General features: G+C 35.4%; 1 protein-coding gene across 2 annotated transcripts in view; it reads right to left on the bottom strand.

The window, feature by feature from the left end:
* Positions 1-1,123: 1,123 nt before the first annotated feature.
* The window catches only part of LOC117204820, a 210,183-nt gene continuing 183,943 nt past the window's right edge, over positions 1,124-27,363 (bottom strand). The window contains exons 5-6 of one of the 2 annotated variants that reach the window (XM_033442582.1): positions 17,202-17,451; positions 1,124-2,487 (exon numbers count right to left, since the gene is read on the bottom strand). In XM_033442582.1, coding sequence (XP_033298473.1) covers positions 2,402-2,487; positions 17,202-17,451 — 336 coding nt within the window. In that variant the 3' untranslated portion in view covers positions 1,124-2,401. Of the gene's footprint in view, positions 2,488-12,276; positions 12,459-17,201; positions 17,452-27,363 lie in introns of those variants that run through there. The other variant, XM_033442583.1, reaches the window with a different exon arrangement.

Here is a 27,363-nt window from a genome sequence, read left to right as displayed (position 1 = left end):
ATTTTTCTGTGCTACGTGGGACACGCAAGAGAGAAGAGGGAAAGGAAAAGTTAGGAGTCTGGCGAGCGCCACTTGACTAGTCCTTCGCATCAAAATCATAGCATCCATCTCCGGTCCTTCACCTGGTCTACGGACAATGGTTCAATAAACACGATAGAATGACGTAGAGCGCGGCATGACACGCATCTTTAGGTGGAATAATGGCAGGACATTCGATCGTGTCTGTCCTCCCTCAACGAAGGACGAAATAGGATGATGTAGTGCTTGAACACCATTTCTACAGTGGTTCATAAAAGTATTCGATAAATTGTAGAATCCTTTTATGAATACGCGTGAATTATGTAAATTACGTGAATTATGTGTGTCGTACGAAACGTTTCGAAATTTTATTAGTACTATAGTGAGACACGGCTGTCATAATCATATTGGAAAAGTTAGGAACAAATGAAAAAATTTACGTAGAAGATACAAGATGATTAGTGTAAATATATGTTTTGCGAAGTCCACAAAAGTATTTAAATAGTCAATTATCCATTTTATTAACAAGCTTCGGTATTTAGTTATCATCTTTAACACTTATTATGTTTCGAAGGTGATTATTCATGCTATATACTAATTTTTAACTAAATACAGGGTGGTTAGTAACTGGTGGTACAAGCAGAAAGGGGGTGATTCTACGCGAAAAAGGAAATCGAAAATATAGAATAAAAATTTTTCGTCGGTACGTTATAACGGATTTCACTGTAGATCGTTATCGTTATGGAAAAATTAAAAAAAAAAATAAAAAAAAATTTTTATTCTATATTTTCAACTTCTTTTTTCGCGTAGAATCACCCCCTTTCCGCTTGTACCACCAGTTACCAACTACCCTATATATTTTTACAGCAAATGTATTGTAACTTCTACATATATTTTGTAAATTGGTTTCATACTCACTATAATAATGACATTGGTGTCTCAATATAGTACTAATGAAATTTCAAATCGTTTTACACAATGCATACAACATATTTATAAAAGGTTTCTATAAGTGTTCAAATATTTTCCTGTACCACTATACCTTGTTTGGAACCTTATATTTCACCAATCAGGCTCTCTATGTCTCGTCGTCAATTACGTGTTCTTTTTGCAACGTTCGTGATGGAAACCGGAATAGAATATCTGTGACAGGGATCCTTTGAAGCGGAAACGCGATACGCAAGCAAAAGATTTTCACTTCAAAGCCACTCTCGACCTTGTCCTCGAACGATCAATTGGTTGTTCGTTACTTATCGGACGCGGAATTTGTTTGAGCATTTGTCGATCGAACACGAATTACATTATAACTGTCTTTTCATTACGAGGAGCTCGTGCGTGTGTTAAGGCTGTTGTCCATTTAATAGCACGGTATGTGATATTAGACTAATCTTGATGTACTTATATTCATATTATATATACGTTAAATGTAATCCTTAACTATAAAGGTATAGCGGTTTTATTTATTCGAACGGAACTTTATCTAGTGGGAATTGGAGGAAAAATGAATTATTATTATAGGAATGACAAATTATAAATGGGAAATATTGTATCAATTATGACGTTGCCTAATGAGCTGGGATAAATGGAGTTTGACTGTACAAACTAGTGATCTTTAAAATTCTGAATTTTTATTTCATGATTATAATCTAACGAGGAATTTATGAATGACAAAAATATGGATATTTGCAGTTCAGGACTAAACTGACTTTAATTGCAGACTTTTATGTATCCAATAACTTCTTCTAATATTATTTTCACTTTCATCAAATGATAATAAAATTCTCATAAACTCCTATCGTTTCTTCGATACTAGATTCTATATATCATACTTTTCTTTACAAAATGGTGCTTATCAGTAAATCGCTGATGTAATCCTAATATCGATACATTAAATATATAAAAAAAATAGTATCGATACATTGAAAACCGAAAATTACTGATCTCATTCTGTGCTATTAAATTGAATATCAGCCCTTCTCTATGATACTTCGAATCGAGAACCGGTTCACGACGTCGCGTCGCTCTCGAATAAATCGCGATGGTATTATCCGATAAGTCGAGATAAGCGTATCAATAAACCGTGTAGTGTCCTGCATCGTCACGATCTCGATGAACGATTTTTAATCGGGGACATACGACGTAGAATGTAACAATGAAAGCGATGGTATTCGATTCCTCTTTGAACGAAACCGAACCGAATACGCTAAAAAACACGTGATACCAATGCCGATTCAACAATATTATTATTTGGTTTCCCGCCACCGATTCGGTCAGCCCTTAAACTGCTGTCTTTTCCTTTCCTTCTGCTCCTCCTTTTGACTAGTGCGCTGTTTATGGTGCGGCGCCCATGGACTCCCTTTCCGTGGCCTCAGGCGTATCGTGACTATCTCAGGAACAGCTGGAGCATACACAGCATCAGCATCGTCAAATAGATGGCCGTAGGAGCTTCGCTTCCGTTCTCCGAGGTCACTGGAACACACATGCGCATGCACGTTACGCGCAATGTTATTATGTTGTCTTGTCTCGTGGTTTGCGGTTATTGTGTGTACTTGTCATCTAAACTGGTTGTTGTGGGTGTGATGAGTTGACTGAACGGCCTTTTGGATTTCAGGAAATTAAACGGAAATGAATAAGGCTTTAAAATACATTTCGCATATTTTGGATTTTGGTTTTTAAATTAAATTTTTAAAATACTACTCCATAACTTCCAAATATCTAGCGTGCTGCTTCTTGCGTTCAACATTATCTTCTGATGAAATATATGCAACCTGCACACACTAAAACCATCTACAGCGAATGTAAAACCGTACTTTACTGTTAATTCAACTTTGATCAAAATGTCACTACAGACCTTTATGTATTGTTCCCATTCATTTTTTGAAAATAGCGTAGGTTGTATAAACCTTTACGTGAATCTCCCGCGTTTCGTTTAATACTATCTGTTATGTAAACTATTGGTGGAAAATTTCATGATAGTATTAATTTAAAATTAAAAACAGATTATTTTGAAACTTCAACGACAGACGACAGCGACATGTCGTAAAATAATTTATAATACTTTGATTTAATTTAATTGAACGTTTCCTCTGTTCATTAATTTGTACAATGATTTATATGGAACAATCCGTTTCTAACAAATAGATTTGATGCGAGTTATACTGAATCGAAACTGACAAATGCAGAAGCTGGTTGTACGACCGTACTGCGTGTCTATTGGAAAAGCTTGAAACTTAATGAATAGATATTGCGTTCGTCGATAGAAGCGGTAATTGGTAGATTTTCATGTCGATAGAACTACTGTGTGTTATCGACTACGAACGCGATGCATACGAAAATCAAATATGTACTAGGCATTCCACTGGTATCATCAGAAGCTGACGATGAAATGATCAATGGAGAGACACATAGGATGATGACATTTCAAACTTGCCATATCTAATTCCTTTAAGCGTATTCGTGAACAGCTCAGATTATGCACATCGAACTACTGCTATATTGATTCTAAACTACCCCTAAATCGATTGTAGAATAAATTTCTACGATAAAATAATTACCTTAAAAAATATATATTAATGATATATAAGTAAATAGACATTAATCATGAGTTTGAAAAGATTAATGATGCAATAATAATAAAAAATTAATGAAAATAGTGATAAAATATCAAATATTAAATAAATATTAATAAAATAAAATAAAAAATAATAAAAGATTAATAATATATATTATATAAATATTTCTTTGCTAGTAGTTGCGAAATACAAACTAATTGTATAAATTACAAGCTAACTGATTATTCCTTTTGACGTAAAATCAAAGAATCTAAAGTCTATAATCCACAACCTGTCACTTGTCTCAGTTCACTATTATTAGTCAATTAATTATTGTGCAAAAGAATCCGGGTCATAATTTCTTAAACTACCATATTTAATATGCACAATAACAACGAAAATGTGGAACATGAGAAATTATTTTTCAGTTCAACAGTTACGAAATAATTCAGCAATGAATAAAGATAGTTGAAATAACGAATTCGAGGTTCCAGTTGAACATACCGAAATAAAACTTGCTATTGCTAAAGGATACACCAATAGATCGATCGAGAATAATCACGCGAAAGCACTAATGCACATTAAAGTGCAAGAGAATCTGTGTATGTAATGCAGAGTTTGTCATCGAGCCTCATCAGATCAGGCCATTAACGCTCGCGCTCTCCTTTCTTTTCCTCTTTCTTTTCATTTCTCGTTTTTTCCCGTTGCTCGCGCTGGTTTGCATTATCATATGCTAATGGTTACAGGAGATTATCCAAAAAGTATTTTCTACAAATTTCTGTTCGGTTCGAAGTTCGGTAATGTGATTAAACCACATCAGAATATTGAAATGTAATAAACGGTGGTAGCCGAAGTGGAAAGCGTCGCGGAGGACGAGCATTAAACGGAACGCCAATAGATTTTCTTTCCTTGGCCGCTTTATGCCCGAAGGCCGAGGGAAAAGTCAATTTCGTAAAAACAATTCTGTAGACCACGGAGTAATACGTACGAGTCAACGAACACGATGGCAGCCTGCGAATAGAGCCGGTGTGAACGAAATGAAATTACCGCGACTGCAGAAGCCGAACGAATTCCTGTAACGTCGGTGCCGGGGATTTGATGGGAAAGGGACCCGAAAGGAACGAGCTCGACTGCTTTCGAATTAGACGCTAACCCGCTTTCTTTCTTAACGTATCAATCTTCTTCCTAATGGATACCTTTTTACGTTACTTGAACGGATTCGAGAAACGTGCTCGATCCGAACGTAAATATATTGCGTTTAATAAGGAAACGAATTACGAACAAGGTCTTTACATTGTTAATACTAAGACTTTTCTTGCTACCGACGCACATGGTGCGTCGTTTTTATTCGTTTGTGCAATGTTACTAATGCGATTATTGCGTTCTTCTTTCTGTGTATTTCAACGAAAGACTTAAAAAGATAGAAATAAATGAGGATCACGCGAAAAGAATATGATGAATCTATTTTTGTTTAATTTTCTGGCTTAGAAAATGTATTTTAATATAGAGTAGTTGAAGGAAAAAAATAATTTGGTGGATTCGAAGGTATAAGATTCTTAAAAATAGATATGAAATCCATTATGTTTTGTAAAGGGAAACAGTAACATTAGTCCAGTTGTTATGTTAGTTTAATTTTGTTAATATTAGTCTGCATATATAATTAATGTTATTAATGTAGTATCGTGGACGAAAGGCCTGGGAAATATCGGACGAACTATGAACAGTGTCGCGAGAGCCGAGGCGCCGTCGGGCCCATCAATGTGTCATCGGTCTTTTCAAGTGCATAGTTTCGTGGAAAAGACCTACGTGACCCTGGCCACGAGCGTCTGCAGAATACGTGTGCGGTGGGCCTAGGAAAAGGGCAACAGAATGCGACAACGGCCAGAAAGGGTCAGTCGAAAAGCAGAGTGCGAGTCGAGAACGAGAGTGCGAGTCGAGAAGCCGAGTGCGAGTCGAGCGGAGACGGAGGTTGCGAGTGGCGTTGCCGAGAGAGTGTGGATTGCGCTGTTTTCTGTACGTTTGGTATGAATAGTTCAAGTTAAGCCACAATCGTCTTTTCTGTCTGATTAACATCTCTATTGTCCACTCTTTGTGAACATATTACATCACGATATTACATTAATATTCTGTAAATGTCCGAAAAAGTGATACAAACACATATTTAATCCCGAAATCAAATGAAAAGCAGATTTCACGTGGAATTGGTTAAGAAATATATTAAATTTTAAAACCTTTCCTCTCTAAAACGCTATATGCATCAAAAATGAATGTGTTAATCGATATTCAAGTGTAGAATCAAATATATACTCTTAGTTACATGTATTATAACACTCTGAAAGTTGGAAGTGTCATTAAGAAATTGATAAAGATTTAAAAATTTAATGCCTCGTGTGAAACCTTAAATTATAATAAACGGTAATCTTAATGAATGAATAGATGTCTTAAACTATAATGAATGAAGGAGTAACTTAGATTATAACGAACAACTATAATGAATCGTTGCATGAATGCAAAATTTTGATCGATTAATCGTTTATGCGATAATTTAGTTCAGTTACCATGTTTTGTATGAGATCACCAGGTGTTCTAGTATTTACGAACGAGTGTATACAAGAGCCAGGAAATTAACCTTGACAACATATTTCAAAGTGATTGAAATCCGCTATCCGTGTTCTATCCTATATAAATATCACATATATGAATATGATTTTCAGGAATAAATTGGGAGATTAGTCTTGCAAGATTTCATACGTATCAGCAACTTTTAATTAACGAATACATATGCATACGTTTGTTAAATAATTGATGTTACCGCTTATGCACGTTTACTGCTTTAACGATTTGTGAGGAAATTATATACATAAAATTTGTTTCATAAACAGTCGAGCGAATCATTCCCAAGTTTGCCATTATTTTTAAAACGCGATAAAAATATCAATATTTGCTGCGAAATTTGGGAATATTATAAATTTCGCTGAAGTTGATAAAATATGAAAATTTTCACAGGTTGCGAAAGTTTCAAGATTACAGAAGTTATAATTTGTACGAAAGACTTTAAAAATACTCTTTCTTCCACAATAGTTAACGCAATATGCCATCTAAATTTAAATTTCTTTCCTTAAAAAGCGGCTGATGGTTTGAGTATGTAGGTCGCTAACGAGTATTTTTAAACTAATTTTCCAAATTTTGTATATGTTTTGTAGAAACTTGCTACACAGGAACATGTAAGGAAATTAGGCGAGGACGTAACACCGACGTTTAATCTAGAAAATCCGCCTATAATCTTAAATTCTGGTCTTACGTCTGTCCTTTTCATGAATTCATAATCCTATTAAGGAGTGGCCAGAAACTCTAAATGCTAGTAAATTTAATTAAATTCTCAAAGCTATTCATTCGTAGGTAATCGAAACAGAAGATGTTAGATTAAAAAGCGTAAACAATCGACATCTAGTGTGTCAAGGTATTAAATAAGTTACATAAAGAATGCAAAAAGATATTTTACAGCAAGACGTTAATAAAAATATTAATTTTCTAATTAATAATTTTTAAAAATGTTAATCAGTAGTATCGAATTCTGCTTTTGAGCTAAATTACACGAAATTACGTATCTTTGTATGGTATGGTAAAAAAAGCATTAAGAAATAAAAGTAGTGCGTTCAAGTATAAGCAAAAATTACAGGTTTTCCTCTTTCCTTTTAACGGCAGTATACTGTACCATGCTTTGAATATATCCGTACGTGTAGATGTTAATGCAATGAAATAATGAATTTTACATTTCTGTGTGTGTTAAAAATTTACATGTCATGCATGGACTTTCATTTTAAGCTTTTGAACAGTATATAAAAATAAATTATTCCACTATTATGAAGAGCTCCAAAAGTTTAAAGTGTTCGTTTCCGGAAATATAACACATTGTTAGTTAAAATTTCACATTCTTGTTCTAAATGAAACTTCTGAAATAAGAAAATAGTAGGAAAAAGGAAAACGTATCCCGTATATTTTAAACATTCTGCTGCATTAACAACAAAAATAATTATAAATATCGATCAAATTTTCACCCAAACGGGTCTATTTTATCTACAAGTTTTTAAGTAGAAAATTTCGCTTGTTTACGCAGGTCGGTATCGGAGGTAGAATATTTTTGGTCGCGTCGAGCGTGCAGGAAAAATTTTCAAGGGTAGTCGGTGAAATTGTCGGGGTAACGTATAAAAATGCAATGTACATGTGAAAGCAGCTTGCAAGATTGCTCTATGGGTTTCCGGTAAGAGCTTTTCAGTGGAATTCAAGTGACCGTGCGTTTTGAGAAGTGCACGAGGCTTAAGTTGCAGGGAAATCCGGGAGAGTTCTTGATATAAAAACTCTCTAGACAACTTCATGACCCGGCATTCTAAAGTTCGTGACACGAGTCCTCGAAAGTTTTACAGAAACGATTTACTTAAAGTATATGGGGTAAAGGACTAAAGGGTTGTTGCTATCGCGTACACGTTCGCCTGTATTGTATGCAAGCTTCCCTGTTCGTACACCTCTCAGAGAAGCGGGTGGAAATCTCGCGAGATATAGATAGTTAAGAAAAAAGGTGGCTTTAGACGGTTGCAATGAAGGTATAACTTTGCAAATTACGTGGGATTAAGGCTGGAATGAGATTCTCAGAATGAACCGGGTCTGCAATTTTACACGCTGCTATGGAACCATCGTAGCGCCAAACGCGCGTTGTCTTATTTCGTATTCACTCTGCGCTTTTCCTTTTGTATAAGCCTTCCTGTTATTCCCTTTGAACAGCACCGAATATCGACGGTTTCGTTTTAATAAAACCTTTTACATTCCTTTATGATGAATAGAAATTGGGAAATGTCTATGACTTTGCTGAAATTGCATTGCATTATTCTTTGTGCATGATATATGGAATTTGTAGGACATATTTTTGTTGAAATGCGAATTAAAAAATTACGATTATTTATAGCTCTTCAATGATGGCACACGATAAAAATTCAGTCTAATTACTCGCAGAGATGTTGATGGTATTGGCACAGAAAATTTGGCTTATTGTCAACTATATGTACAATGTCTGGTTCAATATTATTTATCTCAACTTTGAGATATTTTCCAAATAACAAATATTATTGTTCAATAATCTACAAATATTAAATATCAAATATATGTCCAGAAATTACCACTTAAGTACACAGATACAAATTACCTCTCACGATTCCCTACGAGAGTCGTTCGTCTTCTATCAAACTTTCGCCAATCAAAACGCATCCAGGATATAAATTTGCGATCGTTAGATCCAGGGACATCAGTCAACGTAACATGAATCGATAAATCGTGTTGATAATTACAATCTGTGAAATCGATATATCGCGAATTTACACATTCTCAGTACCTGCACGAAGAAACCCATCCTTCGTTCGATCAATCACGAGCGCATCAAGCTAATAAAAGATCGATCTCGAGGAAAAGAGAAATGCCTCAATTACTCGAGCGACGTGGCCGAACGAGGGAATCCCTATATAGATTTTTCTTCAGGTTGACCGGGCCGAGGATTCCTTCACGTTCGAGTAACCCCTAAAAGTGATTCCTTTCGATATCCCCTGACTCATCGGTCAAAATAATCGACGTGGAGACACTTCCGATAATCACGGACGCTAAGCATCGCCGATCAATCACGCGATAGCGTTCTCAGCCTACGGCTTGTAGTAAGTGGACTGACACGAGCATTTAGACGCGTATCTACGATGCCTTGCACTAGGATATTTCCGTATCTGTCTGCACGCGGTTGCTTCCCGATGGCCGTTGTTACATAGCGCGAAGCAATTCTCCAGATAAGCGAACGTAACCGATACTGTCGTTGCACGATTGTTCGTCGATCGGAGAGCGTTTGGTCGTTATGCGTACTATGGCTAACAATTTTGTTTACTCGAAGAAACGTTAATGAGATACAGCTTATTATAACAACGTAGCGCAAATTGTCGAACTTTTGCAATTTTTACTATCTATTTTTATTATTTTTACATTGACTTTGATTGACAATTTCATTTATACAAAACAGATGGAAATAAGAGACATAATTTTCATTATAACATTGAAAATTAAAATTCTCCATGAAAATGGATTGATATTTTACAACAAGAATTAATAGACAGATTATTCTTTCGTGAGCTTCCTTTGCGAGATAGTCAAATGTATATGGCTGCAAAATGGCTTGAATAATCAAGTATTCAAAGTCTGATAGCGAACGCCACTCGTCGAGTGCCTCTGTATGTTGAATAAACTTATCACAAACCCTTGAAATAAGCATGCGTTCCTGAAGCACGTTATCGTCATACTCGTCGCTCTTTTCAGAGACCACTTGCCATTCGAACGAAGGTAAAAAGCTTTACTCGTATGATACTGCGCATATCGCGTTTTTGCGCATTTTAATTGTTCTGTTATATTTAATAGTAGAAAGGAGTATGTAAAAGTGTTGATTGTTTTGTTTGGTAGAATGATTTTTATTTCCACTTTCGAATTGTTTTTCAGTTTCGCGTGTTTTTGGTTTCCAAATTCTTTTTGTACCTATAGGTACGTTGTATTTTTAATGATTTTTATTTTTACATTATAGTGTAGTAAATACGATGGTGGGTACGATCGAAGAGATTTACAGAGATTTGACAGAACAAATATTTTTAATTCGTATAAATTCGAGTTTGAATTTTTTTATATTTCATTCGTCTGGAAAATCAAATTCATTTCACCTTGACCAATTTCTCTGTTTATCGCAACCAATGCATTTTACTTATTTGAAGCTCAATTGTGTATTATAAATCAATCGACGAATATTTTTCATTCACTCGCATGTATCACATATAAAAATCCTCTTCTCTCCAAAAGAGAAAAAAAGTGAAAGAATCGCGATATTAAGAACCGGAAGGCCTGTAAATAGAGAGAATTACAGAGCAAAAAATGGCTCACGTACGCATGTAACCGACCGGTTGAAAACCATTAACGATTTATCGCGCAATCTTCAGGGTCCATAAAGAGAGATCTAAAGACGTTCAAGCTTTTTCCCCCTTTTAGTTGATCGTCGTACACGTGAGATCAGCGTCCGGGGATTCCGGAAAAGATTCGCGAAGCCAGTGGAATGAAGACTTGGCGACTCGAGGGTTAGGGTTCATGAGTGAGACAGAAAGCTTAGCCGACGAGGAGGGGCAGTGGTTTTATAGGGGTCAAGAGAGAGGAGGACCACACGGAGAGGCGAACTTTCGAAACGACCACGCCAAGAACTCGACAGTCGGCATCTTCTACGGGACAAGTTTCTCAACGAGCCTGAATCTTACGTGGCCACGGTTCTATTGGAAAAGAGAATATATATAGAAAACTCGAAGAGAGTTCCACTGTTGTTGGTTGTGAACTTCTTGTACGCTCGCTGGATTTTTTTATGAGATAAAGAAAAGTTGCAAGAAACGACGATATCGATGTAACATAGCAAATTGTTAGATTGCTGTCCAATGATGACTTCGTTTCTTGTTATAGTAATTTAATTTCGGTCGAATTAAGTTTGTGTTTCTTTAAGATCGATATGTGGTTCTTGAGTTTGAGATAGACTTCTTTTATTTAAGTTTATTTTAGTTTTTGGAGTAGGAAAGAGAGCTATGTAGAGGATATAGCAATTATCTGCTTTTTGTTGGACAGTTGCTTACTTTAGATAAAGTCCTAATTGAATTGTTAAATTATAGATAAATTTATTCACAAGGATTTTATTCTGTGGAATCGCCATAGGTACGATAGGTAAATTAATTTTTAGAAGCAAATATACAATAACAAAATTGGTGTTTCTTATGGTTAAACCTCGTAGAAGTATTCCGACGCTTGATAAGTATCTCTTTATTTTTCAATTCATTAATTCTTAAATTATAAGTCAGATTAGATTAAGTCTTATAAATTGATAGAAATATCTTTGACGCGAATGCAACCAGTAGTATTTAACTTAGTTAACTTTCATTTATATGTTATTTATTTCTATTTTCAACTATTGAGCTATGATCGCGTTCATGTAAAACATCTTGTACACACAACCTTTGATATATGAATCAAGTACTCACAATTAACCCCTTAACCTACGATTTACGTTTGTCCCGATTATCTACTATGGGTTATGCCCGTAATATTTACGTTTGTCCCGATCATCGTACTACGGGCTATGTCTGTAGTCGTAGGTTACGGGGTTAAAATCTAAACGCCGCTTCATATGGCGCAAACTATGCTGTTCGAGTTCATGTAGAATAGTGTAACATAGTAACGAATACCATTAAAATATTCACGAAATATGAGATAAATGGGAACTCACGTAAACATTCTGGAAAATTCTAGAAAAATCATCGTCTCCTTGCTATATTTTAAAGGTCAGTGTAAAAGATTGTATAATTACAGAAGTAAATTATATTCCGTGAAAGATAAAGAGAAAAAAGGAAATTGACGTAATGCAATATTTTTGTCATTAGTATCTCAAAAAATTCAAGTGTATCATGTAAATGTACCAATGTATTTCATGAAACCTCATTTGAAAACGTAATAGTATATTTGAAACATTAGGAATAATACAATATGATTGTTACCAACAGTACTTCGTATCATTGCAAACGCGATATAACAATTTTCGCATATCTAGAATTTTTTCGAGCATAATACGGCTAGTAAAATATTTGATGTGCCGATACTTCAACAATTCCGGATTTTCTGCAATACACTGGTCACAATAACGCGGTATCCTGCAACTGTTGACCCATATACGTACTTTCCCTTCGCATCACGTGAGATATCTCGGTTCACCACTGCATAGTTGATTGCCTATCCCAAATAACTCTGGTTTACCGCTGCATAGCTGATTGTCTATTCCGAAACAGCATGATTCTGTAGCAGTCAATGGATTAAAGTGATACACATCTAATGCTAAACAGCGCCAATATCTAAAAAAATAACATTTTCAAATATTCATCCTCTAAATAATAATAAATTTCAATCAACCATCACTTATATATCTAGCATACAGTTTACAAATTTCAAGTAAAGATTCTAACTTAACACGATGATTTATTTTCGTCAAAAATGAACAAAATATAGTTCTCGTTATATTTATAGGGTGGTTCAATAACTTTGGATATCTTATCCTCATGCGATAGGTTACGAAAGGTTCTCCTAAATCTATAAACAAATTTTGAAAAATTTAACAGCAGTAATTATTATAACTCGGGTTTTTGTGCATTTATGAAGAATTAAAGAATGTAAAGGTAGAGACTGCATAGAATATAGAAAAATCTATAAAATATCCAAAGTAGAATATTGCCCTGTTTAATTAAAGAGTTCCATCTACTGTTCTCAAACTGAAGAAAACTAAAGTTTTATTGCTTTCTTCTCGCTCTTCGCTTTTAGTTCATAACAGTGTAATAATAGAGCTTTGGTTAAAAGGTAAAGAACACAGAGAACTAAAGAGGACGAAGTACTTGTTTTAATTTTTAATAGATAAGACGAATTTCTACTGAAATTTCATTTCTTTAATTGTTTCCGTACAGATATAAATTTGCACGAAAGCCTGCAGTCTATTAATTATGCACCAATAATTTAATATTCGCATAATAACATGGTATCACCTTTCGTCATAGTATCGAAATAAAAAGAAACGTTCAAGATGTTTAATAATTCTGAGAAAGATAAATAAATATCTTTGAAAGATAAATAACAGGCTTGAACGCCATGAATACCTAACTGCGAAATGATTTTCACGCAAGAAACTAGTGAGTTGTGCGCGTTTTAATCCGACAACGGAGCTGCTCGTCTGACGCCATCCATCATATTCTACTTGCATGCGCTAAAATTCAATTTAATCGAGCAGCGGAGCGGCCGGGACTCGTCGATAAAAACGGGATGAAATTTTAAGATCTTTTTTATTTGCAGTATGCTTCGTTGATAAATATTCTGCCCTGATGGAATATAATTCATTGCCTTTTGTTAAGAGAATGATACAGTTCCACGTTTCCACGGCAGCAAAGTGATTATTTCAATCGTGCAGAAATCGTATTCAGTTCGATTTCGAAACCGGTGCGCAACGCCGCACTGCAGATAATAAGAATTTCAATGCGATGAAACAGAATGAAGACTAATTCCTGTTCGAGTATTAATGTTCGAATGAGAAATTAGACAAATCTGGCTATATTCTTAAATATCTGGAATAAAATTTAGCAACAGTATTAAATCTGCTTCGTTGTATATTCTTCAAATAGGCGAAGGCAAATTATACGATTTCGAAGTGTTTATATTGTAAAATAAGTATGTTCATAAATTGTTTGATTTAAGCAAAAGTTAGGGGATTGATAAAAAGTTTGCAACCATTAACGTTTTCTAACATCCCTTTTTCTCATTTTTTTTTGTTATAATATAAATGACATGATAACTTTGTACATTGATAATTGATATAAATGTTTTGTAGGAATGTTACACTGCTAACTGTAAGCTTTAAATATACAACGATCAGGAAACGTGATTGTAATTATTTTGAGTACAGTTCTCACCTTGGTCAGAATACTAAGGAAATTGAATTGTAAATTTCTCCTAGTTGAAAAATCGAAAACGTTTCATATTTTTCTCTGCTAGACACTCTCCGACATTGCTTAATCGCCTTCATTAATATCTTTGCTTTTTACTTTCTACACTTTCTTTCTGCTAACGATAACATTAAGGAAAAAGGATTAATTTCTTCCTGACAGATGCTGCGTGCATACCGTTTTATGCCATGATAAAAGATGCAAAATGTTTGAATATTTATACCATTCACGTAATTTAATTATTGGTGAGTCTTTAATTCTTAGGAAAGATCAAATGTGTTATACTTGTAACTCTTCTAATGCACTGAAAGATAATAATAAAAAATGAGCATATAATATTACCATTAAATATTGTTATAGATTCCTATTCGTTAAAAACTCATTGAACAATGACATCATAATTTCTATATATATATATTTTAGAACTTTAATGAACAATGAGTAGTGGCAATGAAAATTAGTAAACTTTTTTCGCAGCTCCTCATCAATTATTCCTTGTGTGTGTGACTGTTGAGGTTGACTGATAGAGGAACGAGTGGATGAATTTGTAATAGAAAAATATATTGAAATAAGTATAGGTATAAGTATAGTGTATGCTGATCCAGATTCTCACTCTTAGAGTGTTACAATACAATAAAAAGATATGACAGGGAGCACGTTCGTGTATTTATAGCTCTTTTGTTTTTAGACCTTGTAACCCAAAACAAAATTTATATTCAAGGGCACAATAATACGGATCTCCTTATCTTGAACTTTTTTACTAAATTCTATTCTCTTCGTAACAGCGGTCTCCAGGTCACGGATATACAAAAGAAAAAGATGTAGATTTTTTCCTGAAGTAATTACTTCAACAGTGACTATTAGATATTCTCAGCACTTTTAGAATTTTTTCCTGAGAGCGGCGTAATAATATATATATCTTTACACTCATAATATAGTTGTAGTATACTACACGTATGTAAGTACTTGTTCTCATAAGTAACAGGCGAAGGTTGGGCGTGGTGCGAGATTTCTATTTGTGTCTGTCTCAATTTGGGCAACTTTCGTACCATTACTCCTCTTTAAAAGCTTCGCTCTATGACATACCTTAAGTAATCAAAAGCCAAGTAAAATGAAACTTTAGTGACTCTAAAATAGTAAACTCAAATTTCACCAGGATCCACCCACATGCTGCAGTAAATGCAATTTTTCATTCAAAAGTAGCTTTCTAACATGATCGTATTACGGTTCGCAAAGTCTGCACAAGATATTTGATTTTGTAAAACTGATTGAACGTGAACTTGTTGAAAAACAATGTTTGGTGATCGAATTTGAAAAATTTCCTTTTTAGATGACATTAATATCGAGGACTAATTAGACAGCTTATTAACATCGAGTGTTAAAACCAGCATAGAGAAAAAACATTATTCGAGCGTACAGTACTGAAGAGCATTGATTATTCGTATTCAATAGTTGTAAATTGCATTTTGTGCGTCATTGTACGTAAAATACCTGTGCGTCGTCATAAGACGTCAGGTTAGTCGCGACAGGAATTCCGGTTGAATATACTCCCCTGGAAACGACGTACTCGGCCGCCCAGAAAGAAGAACGGTGAGGGAAAGGAGGAGCTGCGGAAAAGGTAATAGGAGTCTCGGTTCTAGCCGTGGCCGGTCAATTAAATCTCGTCGACGTCGCGTGCAGGAAGCGAGCGCGGCGTGCACCGGAGGCTTCCTTTCCGATTTCGAGTGGGTGGACCCTAACTCTCGAAATTTATTAGACTGTGCGACCGACCGGCTAATCTTCTGGTTGGTAAGCCCGAGCGTGCAACTATTATCCGCGGCGTACAACCACAAGCGGGTTCCTCGCGGGCCACGTCTGTTCGTCCATCGTGTTGAAATCGGGTAAAAAAAAAAAAAAAAGAAAATAAAGCGAAGAACAAACAACCTGTTTCGAGATTTATGCGGAATTTCAGCCACGAAGGGGAATTCGTCGGGAATACGAATGAAACGTAAACAGTAGCTCAAAAACATAGGGGGGATTCTCCGCTTTGGCTTGTTATATGTTAGAGGCTCTTAAGTGATTCAATTTTACCGGGTGTATTACGTGTCTCTGTTAGTTCAGATGTTTTCACTGCTTTTGGACAATGTTCTTTCCCGAGGCTTTAATGGTTGTATTGCTAGGGGACGTTTCAGTGAATATTTTCGCATTAAATGTAGATATTGAGGATAATCCGATGAGAGAATAATAGAGAACAGCCAGAGTTGTATCGTCCATTTGTTGGGAATTTTTGAAATACTGTATTTTTTGTCATTTTTTTAGATACACGTAAATAGAGAACGTTAAAATGGTAGTAGACTATTGTAGTTTTGAATCGTGTGACTTGTGTTGATATCTACTGCACAATACGGTTTGGAATAGGTTACAGAATTCACAGAGTGAACCATGCAAGGTGGTAGCTCTATATTATTCAGTTATCAGTGGTAATAATAGACACTCTATAAAAGTGTAAAAATATTTTCATATCAAATATGTTGACAAATATCTATCTGTAGTATTCTAGTAACATTTTATGTCACGATATCAAAAAATTAAATTCTTTATAAATTCATATTACAGTTCTTCTCTTATTTATATTATACGTAAAGAAAGTATAAATATAAATTTCAAAATTATCACGAAGGAAAGAATGAAAACAAAGCGCGAATTTTAAATCCGAAGTATTTGAACTTCAAGAATAACCAACTACAATCCCTATCACTAATTGTAGATCCTCACTGAATCATTAAAAATAGAATGTTCAACTGTCCAACAGCGAGCATTCTGGAAAACCTCGATTCTAAATTTCTCCGAATTCGCTGAAAAATTATCAGAGTGCAGCTTTTACAATAAATTCGTTCGTCATTCTTATCTTTGCGGCATCGTGCGAGATTAAATCTCTCTCTCTCTCTCTCTCTTTCAAAAAAGAGAAGAAGAAAAATAAAAAACGTTGGGCAGTTTTACATGTCAACGTGTCTGTGTACGCGAGTGTTGTATATTCAGGATTTCTCATTCAAAGTCAGCATAAAATTCGTATTACCCCTCTCTGGCACAGGTTCACGCAGTCCAGCACCGAGCTGCACCTCGCTTATCGCCGAATATATGCCTGGAATCTGGGCGCTGCATCGTAAATTCAACTGGCCGTTCGAGAAATGGAACGGTTGAAGATTCACCCTGATTTCGATCCACTGAAGATTCTCTGTCTGATCGGTATGGGGCGAAGAAGCGTCGTTACGATCCCACCTCTGCTGTGGATACGGCTGTGGCTGATGATTCGTGTACGACTCCACCTGGACAGAGAGAAATCATCATGAAATTTCATCTTGGCTTCACGAAAGGAATCGAATGAAAGGAGGTAAACAATCGAAATTAATATTCACATTTTGTCCACTATTTATTCACTTATTTTTGTTTTCGGCTATATGTGTACTACATGTATAAATGACACGAAATTTAATATGCTTGGGTCTAATTAATTAATATGTAAATTCTTGTGGCTGATCGGTATCAATAGGACGCAGACAGGTCGAGGCATCAACGCGGCGCAACACCTCTCGGGCGATCCGCTGGTACCAACCGCTAACACTAGAGGGCTACGACGACAACGAGTCTGTCTAACTCGCTAGCGGTCGAATATACGAGCGATTGATACAAATACCGCACCTAGCGAGACTCCCTCTACGTCTAAGGCAGGGACTACCGGGCGTAGCCTTACTGACGAGTCCACCGGTAGTCCCGGGACGAAACGCACAACTCTCTTTTCATCCGCCACATTCTATAATACATACGATGGTTTGATATTATTTTCTTCTTCTCTTTTTTTTTTCTTTGTTTTATTAGAACATGAAAGTACAAATGAATGGAGAGAATAACGGTTTACACAGGAAAAGAGTAAAAAGGAAATAGTAAGAAGTTAAGAGAAAGAGAGAGTGGCCGGTAAAATGTAAATCTGCTTTTAACGAAATCCGTTCATCTGGAATCGGGAAGCGAGCCCTTCGTTTCGTTCGTTCGATCCTTCCTTTCCACCCCCCCTCCCCACTCCATTTAGTACCGCATGCTGGTACCGGCCGTTAAGCACAAAGACGACTCCTTCCAGTTCGATGAAAAGTCGAAAGACTCGGCGACCGTTTCCGGCACCTTCGTGTTCCTCCGATTAACGTTTTTTCTTCTGTTAAATCCGTCTCTCTTGTGAGAGAAGCGTCTCCTTCTAGCTAACTCGTAATATTCACAAGGAATGCCCGAGTTCCGAGTTTCTTAATGGATCATTATCGTTCTAAGAACTGGCGATGGCGTCGAAAGTAAGTTATTCGGTTGAGCGGCCCACGGCGAGTTGAATCGCAAGTGGATCGGCTAAGATTTACTTAAAACTTTCCAGCGAGGAAAGATGCTGACAAGTTTCCTGATACTCCTGAACGTGCATAGCAATGTACACTCGCACTTTTAACGGCTTTAATGGTAGTTTGAGCTTCGAGAATTATTCTTCCGGGATTTAACACATTCAATGTGTTTCGATCATAATAGTTGTCCATAGTAACGTACACATTCCGACGATTGGCATTTTTCGCATCGAATGTGTCAGAAACTATTAGTAAACGACAGCCCATATAAGTATCTAACATGAACCATTACGTTACATTGCAGATTTATTCCATTCATTAAATATTTTAAAAAACAAATACTCGAATATTTTGTATATTTTTGAATATCGCAGATATATATATTTTGTAAACTTTTGCGCATTAAAGTTTCTCATAAATACATAAATATCAACAGTCCGCCTGTTAAATAAATATTCAAACCTTCTCAAACTTCATCTGCGATCTTTTTAAAATTTCACTCAGAGTTTCGTCATCTTCTTCAATACTTTTTCTCAAATACAAATTTATTTGAAGGTAATGTGACATACTTGAATGTTTGTTACCTTGATCAATTTACTATGTGCTACATCATTTCCTCCGAAACACTTTAGCAAAGTAAATATTAGGTATAGAATGAGATGGGCGATCTTTGCGCGTGTAATTAGCATTTACGTAAGTTAACCGGAAAATATCTCGGAGCAATCAGGCTTATGTGAGTTAAGCAACAATGGATAGTATGGTTAATAAGCGGAGATAGACCTAGAAGTGAACTCATCAGTGAGATTAGAGTATTTCTGCTCTTTGGATATGGAAACATTCAGCATTAGGAATATGCTGGTAGTTTGAGTAGGTCGATGATTAGGATGGAATCTGTGAGGAGCGGGGATTTCGTCGAGTTAATAGGAATCGGTGGTTACCAGAAGAGATAGTATTATGCGCTAATGATTCACTTCTTCGACATGCTAAAACGAACAATTTTGTTAATGTTTCTCGTACAATCGAGTATGTAGAGAATTGTAAATTTGGAGTAAGAGAAACATAACATAACATCCCCTTCTGTCAGTCTAATTTATTATCATTGAAATGTTTATCTCTCTGGTTATTATTATTATTATTATTATTGCCATTATTATAGGTTATTATTTAGTGAGTTCTGTTCACTAAAAGAATATATACTAAAAGTATAATTCATAAAAGTATCTTCGTTTTAATATCATATCAAATTGTTAACTAATCATTATCATTTATAATTTAATAGTTTATTAGCTATAAAGCTTTTTGTTTGATTACAAACTGTAAAATGTTCGATTTGTACAACATTTTGGATCTATTACTGAGAACTTGTGGTTACTATGTTTAGATAGTTATTATTGTTAATCTTGACCAAGCTACGTTGTAATCTACAAGAGAGATAGAAATTGTTACAATTTTGTTTTTTCTTGTTGCATTGCCGTGCAATCTTCATTATCTATTCGAAACGAGTACAAACAAGGCAGGAAGTTATCTTTTTAGGGATTAAAGTGCAAGATACTTTCCTTTTGTAAATTTTTTCTCATTCCCTTCGTAAATTCTTTTTACACTTTTTACCATTTCCTTTCCACTTCCACTATAATGTTGATTTAATTAATGTATTTCACTAAAACGTAACATTTTTTATCTTGAATATTAAATTAAAAATAATTACAAAAATATAACGACACGAGTCACCGATGATAAATGTGACTTTTTACATCATAGTAAAACAAAAATTTATAAAATACGTGATACGCGAAATAAAAGAGAGGGCAACAAAAATTGCTAGAAATATTACTTTTGTTATACAAATAAAGAAAGTACAAAGTTACCTCGCAATAATAATGAAATTAATTTTAACAAGAACCTTACATTATTCACAAAACTCATAACGTAACTTGGCACGCGAATATGCGCGTTATTTATGGAATGTTTTCGGAATGACGTTGCTCTTACGATGCTACATTATAAAATCGATGCTGAACGCAAATTAAACAAATTGAATTCAGTGTACCGGATATTCCGATGAATCTTTTAACAAACATCGCTTTAAAATCCGGTTCGAGGCATGAATCAATGTTTCGCTATAACGCGTTGCGAGTAATGCATGACGCAACCAGTACTTGTATAAGAACAAATACCCGGGCATTTCTGTCGTGTTCGCGACCGATGAGTAACGCGTTTTTAAATGTAACAAACGTTGCTATCCTGCGCGATTTATTATTATTTCGATGAACATTCTTCATAAATTCGAGTAACCGTGGAAATGGAAAAGCGAATTGCGCGAAAACACGGAAGGAAATAGAAGAGCGTCCGAACATCGTCTCGTGCATCTCGTTCATCTCTCTCTCTCTCTCTCGCTTCTTTTTTTTTTATTTGTTTCGTGTTTCGTTGCAAGAGAGGGTGTAGGAAACCGAATTCAGAAACTGCGATGGAATTTATTTAGAAAAAAAAGGAAGGGGCACACAAAAGCTGCATAAATGAAAGCTAAAAGCGGAGGAAAGTCAGAGAAAACATTGTATTCTGTTTCTGTAACGAGTTTTTCTCCCTTTTTGTTTTGTTGTAATGGAAGGGAGTCGGTGGTTTTTTCGAATATATCCTTGCATTTCTATCGATATGCGCATTAAAATTCATTATTTCATATTGGATTGCTAGAGGAGTATGTTTATGTTCTTTTTCTGACAAGATTCGTTGATTTTGACTTGTTTCACTGGTCGTGCAAGGCGTGTGGCATAAATTTCGCGTGTATAGGTACGACATAACGGGTTAGAAAGGGACGTGAAATTCAAATTTATTAAATGAATAAAATATATCACATAGATGCACCTTATATATTGTATTAACATTATGCACATCATTTACTTCATTATGACTAGTGTACAAGGAAATTCAATTTGAAAATTTATCTACATTAACTAAACATATATACTGCTTTATTTTTATTTTTTTGAAACTTTATTGTGTGAAACACAAACTTTATTTTTTTGAAAACGAGACCTTAAATGTAACAATTTTATTCTACATTTTTACTTATTTTGACCTGAACAATAACCTCTTATTGATTATTCATTGGTATTCAATCGATAATTGGACTATATATATTTAACAAGTTTCTAAATTCGATTTATCTTAAAATCGAAACATATGAACAAATATTGTTTGATTCATTTTTAATTTTTCAAACTCGTAAAAAAAATTTTACTTTATGTTTTCATCTCATTTTTTCATGTAGAATTACACTTTTGCCTATTGAATTATGATTACCGGGAAATAATGATAGAAACAACGAACGACAGGAATACCCGCAAGCGTAACGAAGCCCAGCGACAGTTACCCCGAAAAAGTTTCGCCAGCAATCGCAGTCCGCAATGAAGAATCAGGGTTACCGTCGTGAAATTACATCTGTGGGGACTTTGATTATAGACAATCGGCAGAAGCCATTTCTTCGAAACCTTTGAAAAGAATCCTCGTTAGCTTATTGTCGACGAGGAACGTCGTTCTCGACTGTACCAGCAACGATTCGTGTCGAATTCTACTTTACGGTGTACGCGTTTCAAACTTCTTCCAACTTTTCTCGCCGTAACGCGTTAAGGATTGCCATCGATTAATTCCAGCCGTAGAACATGGCGGAAAAGCAGAACACGGAAAAATTCATTTCCAACGAGTACGTGTGTACATCGCTAGCGTTTAACGATTTGTCAAATCTGTGTCAGTCAGAGATAAATGTGTACGCGTTGGATACTCGTTGCAAGCACCGGTACTGGGATTTTCTTGGTTGAAAAATTATGCAATTCACACCTTTTTCGGTTGTGTGTCTAAGACGAAAAAATAGAATCTCGATGATTAATGGTCGTGCAGTGTTGATGGTTACCATTCTGCTTGTAAGATACAATGGTTCACGAAAGTATTTGAACACTTACAAATATTTTTTAGAAATATATTATACGTTTCACATAAAATATTTTGAGATTTCATCGATAATAAGACACGATTGTTATGATTATATTGGTGATACTTTAAATGAATCTGAAAATGTGCATGGGAGCTACAAGATATTTACTTTAAATATATGCAATAATCTTGACATTCGATTGTATTCTTTATTATATAACAAGCCGTAAATACTTCGTAAAAACTTCTATATATTTATTTTGTTGATTGCAAATTTTATCGATGTAATCATGAGAGTCGTGTTTTATTAATATGTTATTGAAATTTAAAAACGTTTTATACAAGATGTACCATATTCACGCATAAAAGCTTTCTATGGTAAATATTCAAATACTTTCGTTAGCCATTGTATAGATCGAGTCTTGTTGATAAATAGATTCTATCCTTCTGGCGGCTACTTTTCAGAATTCGGACTAGAAATGGGTTAAAAGAGATTACAATCGACTATGAATTATGGAAAGGTGGAAGCTGCATTGTTTTATGTTTGATCTTTTTTCTTTTCTACATGCTGGAAAAGGTACTTCGGCCGAGTACAGAAATATTAAACAAGTTATTGACTTAGATATTAATTTGAGATACCGACGTGTTTTTTGTTGCGAATGAATATTTATTTTTAATCTATGGAAATAGCGGTAAAATTTTACGAATAGTAGAGATTTGTTAAAATTCGATATCGCTTTAATTCAGCCGACATTATCCGAATTTGTTACATATCGCTTCCACAAATTCTGTGTCCTCGTTGTATGTATATGTGTATCAATACAATCAATGGGATAATAAAACTAGTTATCGCAGATTTAAATCAATGGCGCAGACATGCTGATGGAACGAAATGGTTGTTAGAGTCACGTTGACATTGTATAAATATTACTTAGATAAATGATTACACTATTACTTAAGTGGAGTACAACAGTTTGCACAATACTACTTTCTATATATTTTTTTATGACACTTTATCACAGTTTAGGCAATCTATTTCCCATTGATGCTTACGATAGGATAGAATTTAGAGTCTATTTCTTTCTATAGATGTAGATATGCAGTGCAAATGAATTTGAACATAGAATCTATTTCTCCAACAACCCTGGCAATTGATACGATTCTAAATAATAAAAAAAAAAAAAAAGAAAAAACATAATCTGGACTTCAAAAAATCCAAATTTTCCAAAGTTGAACCAACTAACTAAATCGAACAACGATAATTGGAGCTTTCGAATAATCCAAGCAGGTCACTCGTGGCCACGTTCTCGCGATAAAGCAACTTTCGGCTCTCGGTATCCTCGTATCGGTTCGTGACTTTAATTGAATTCGCGCAAGAAGTGCAGCAGCACGAAGGTCATAAGCAATTAGTTCGAGAACGAAGGATGGAGCACACAGGGGCGGACTTAGGCTCGGAAACAAACAAACGTACACACCAAGAGCAAGGGGTTAAATCCTCAACCGCTCCATTCAATTAGAGAAAACCGAGAAAACACGCTCCAACTGGGTCTGTGTCTCGCGTACCTGCTTTCTGTATTCGTCGAAGACCCGACATCACCTCGTGCACGAGTGTAGACGCGACGAGAGAAGCTCAAAGGGGTAGAGGTCGGTTGAAAACCAGCGGCGGGATTACCAGGTCGCGACAAGGATGACACCAGTGTAGCGCGTTTCTCGTCCGGGGACGACGATTGTTGGCGAACGATACAGTTTACGACGTACCGCCGACGACAAAGTGCAACAGTGTGTACGCAAACACACGTACGGTTGCTCGTGCTATAACTCCACACCTGTATCTATTTGGTATATACGACCGCCTCGCGGCAGACTTAACGCTTACCACGTCCGTTCTACGCGGTGCTTGCGACTTTTCGATGGAAATTTCCAAACTATTTTGCTACGTGTGCTAACCGTGGCTCACGAAAGTATTTGAACATTTATCGTACAAAAATTTGTATGCGTACAGTGGCTAGACGAAGTATTGTATTTATTATAGCATAATTAAATGCAAGTTTGATATATTAAATTTCGTATCTTTTCGTAGTACTTTCATATGATTACGAGAGTTTGTTATTATTAGGTGAAGTAAAAAGTTCTGAGCGCTTTTTCGCTTTATTTCGACGATGAAATTAACATAGTCAAGATTATTCGATTTAGATTAAATATGCGCCGTTTTGTTCGATTACTTTTGTCCATTTTGAAGGCAATTTCATAATTCCGCGGTTGAAGAAGTCCTCGTCCCTATTGGTAAAAAACTTGACCAGCTCATTTTCACAAGCCTCTCTTGAGGCCAGTTTTGTACCATCAAGAAAATTTTGCAAAAACTTAAAAAGGTGATAATCGCTTGGTGCCAGGTCTGGACTGTACGGCGGATGCGATAGAACCTCCCAGCCAAGCTCTCGGAGCTTCTGACGCGTCGTTAAAGATGTGTGCGGCCTGGCGTTGTCTTGATGGAACACAACACCTTTCCTATTGGCCAATTCTGGCCGCTTCTGGTCGATCGCCTGCTTCAGTCTGGTCAGTTGTTGACAATAGAGGTCCGAATTAAGTGTTTGCCCCGATGGGAGCAGCTCATAATGGATGATTCCCTTCCAATCCCACCAAACACACAATAAAACCTTCTTGGCCGTTAATCCACGCTTGGCGATCGTTTGGGCCGGCCCACCGCGATTGGACCACGATCTTTTTCGGCTGTTGTTCTCGTATGTGACCCATTTTTCATCGCCAGTCACCATCCGCTTCAAAAATGGGTCGATTTCGTTACGTCTCAACAAAGAATCGCAGGCATCAATTCGGTCCAAAAGGTTCTTTTGCGTCAATTCATGTGGCACCCATACGTCGAGCTTCTTCTTGAGACCAGCCTTATGCAAATGGTTCCAAACGGTTTTCTGGCTAATCTTCAGTTCCTGGGCAATGGAATAAGTGCTCACATGCCGGTCCGACTCGACGATTTCCATGATTTTATCCACATTTTCGACGATTGGCCTACCAGAGCGTGCCTCATCTTCGACGTCCATATTACCAGAACGGAATCGTTGGAACCACCGCTTTGCTGTTGCATTCGATACTGTACTGGGTCCATAAACAGCACAAATTTTTTTGGCCGCCTGCTCCGCCTTTTCACCTTGGTCGTAGTGGTACTGAAGAATGTATCGAATTTTCTCTTTTTTTATCTCCATTTTCGAACGCTGTAACACACAACTGGCTTCACCGAACACAAAACTGACAAAGAACCTTTTTGATGCGTAATATCACCTTGAAATCGGTGTATACTATGACTCGATGCGATGTGCACATCGTGAGATATGGCTCACTAAAGACATCTAGCGAAAAACGCTCAGAACTTTTTACTTAACCTAATATAAACATGAAATGTAGAGCCTGATAATTTCTTTGAGCCGCTATATATTTTAAATAATATATTTTAAAATTTCATTGGCATTGGAACGAGACACGACTTTCATGGTTATATTGGTCAAGTGTGAAACACGAATGCGAAAATTCAATATAGGTATTTTTCTTATTTTTTAAGCACTAGTATGAAGTTATCATTGAATACGCAAAATTGACGATGGTCCTTCAAAGCAATCGCTTCACAAAAAAGATCTTCTCACTGTTCCTCTTGAAGACGTTTTTAATTAGGATGAGTTTGACTATAGCAGGTAGCAGAATGCAAGAAGAAAGTCAGTAATTAAAAAACTGGTGGCATTTTGAAGTTTGATCTTTCTATCTTTTTCATATATCTCGTGAATTAAAAAATGATAAAAGAGAAAGACTTTAAATTAGTTCTAGTGTGAATTAGAATGACGAATGTATTAAGTCAAGTAGATCTTAATCGTCCCAAGTAGACCAGCTACGTCTATTCCTTCTTGCACACTAAGCCACTGATTACGGATTACATCCTTGAAATAGTTATAACTTTGTTAAGCGTGGAAGTTCATATGTAGAATATCTTGCAACATATCTTAGAAGTTATATCTTTTAAGAAAATGCAGAAGAAAAACGACGAGAAGATTGTTCAAAGAATATTCCTTTGAACATAGAAATGATCAAGATGAAATTGCGAAATATAGTATTTAAAGTGAATCAATGACAAAACATGGAACAAGCGGGAGATAGCAATTCCATAAGGATAATATAAATTCTCTTAAAATTTCTGTGGTGATGAATATGAGTAGTTTCACCGTGCATTTATTGCAATTCAAATGGGATGATGTATGTATAACGTTACAGTGTACAACACATGAAGGTGAATGCTTTTGGCTTCCTACAATATAGTTTCAAAATTGCATTCTACTTTTAATAGAAATTACTACCATGCTACTTTTAATATAAAAGTTATGGACTATATATTTGCTTGTATAGATTGTAATGTATAATAATTTGAGTATGATATACATTAAAAGTCAGTGGCAGAATGTGTCAGTAATTAATATTTTTAAATGTAGAAGTTAAAATAAAAATGAATTAAAAGAAATTAAATTGATAGATTTTAATAGATCCACATAATATGTATTCTACTTAAAATTTTCTAGTTCTATATTTATGAAAACAACGCCAATTGCATCAATGTGTATTGATATCAAAAGTTGTGTATACACAGAGTAAATGAAATTAGCAAATAGGACAAATTAGTGCAAACTATTAATATTACATTTAATCGTACCGCTTGGCAATCTGAATAAAACTGGTATGAAGTTCATGAAGTTATAAATTCAATATTTCATCTGATATGACATACATTTCGAAAATTAAATACGACCGCTACGTTACGTCGTAATATTTCATTGAAATTAACATTTTTGAAATTGCATTTTATTGCTACCCATATTTGACGTATTCAATTTTCATTTTTCTTTTTGGAAATTTAACATACATTACTATTATCTTATAGTTGCTTGAACT

The sequence above is a fragment of the Bombus bifarius genome, unplaced genomic scaffold (assembly GCF_011952205.1).
Source record: "Bombus bifarius isolate JDL3187 unplaced genomic scaffold, Bbif_JDL3187 scf7180000007984, whole genome shotgun sequence".
Lineage (NCBI taxonomy): Eukaryota > Metazoa > Arthropoda > Insecta > Hymenoptera > Apidae > Bombus > Bombus bifarius.
Note: the sequence above shows the minus strand (reverse complement) of the source record. Positions and strands in the feature narration are given on the sequence as shown.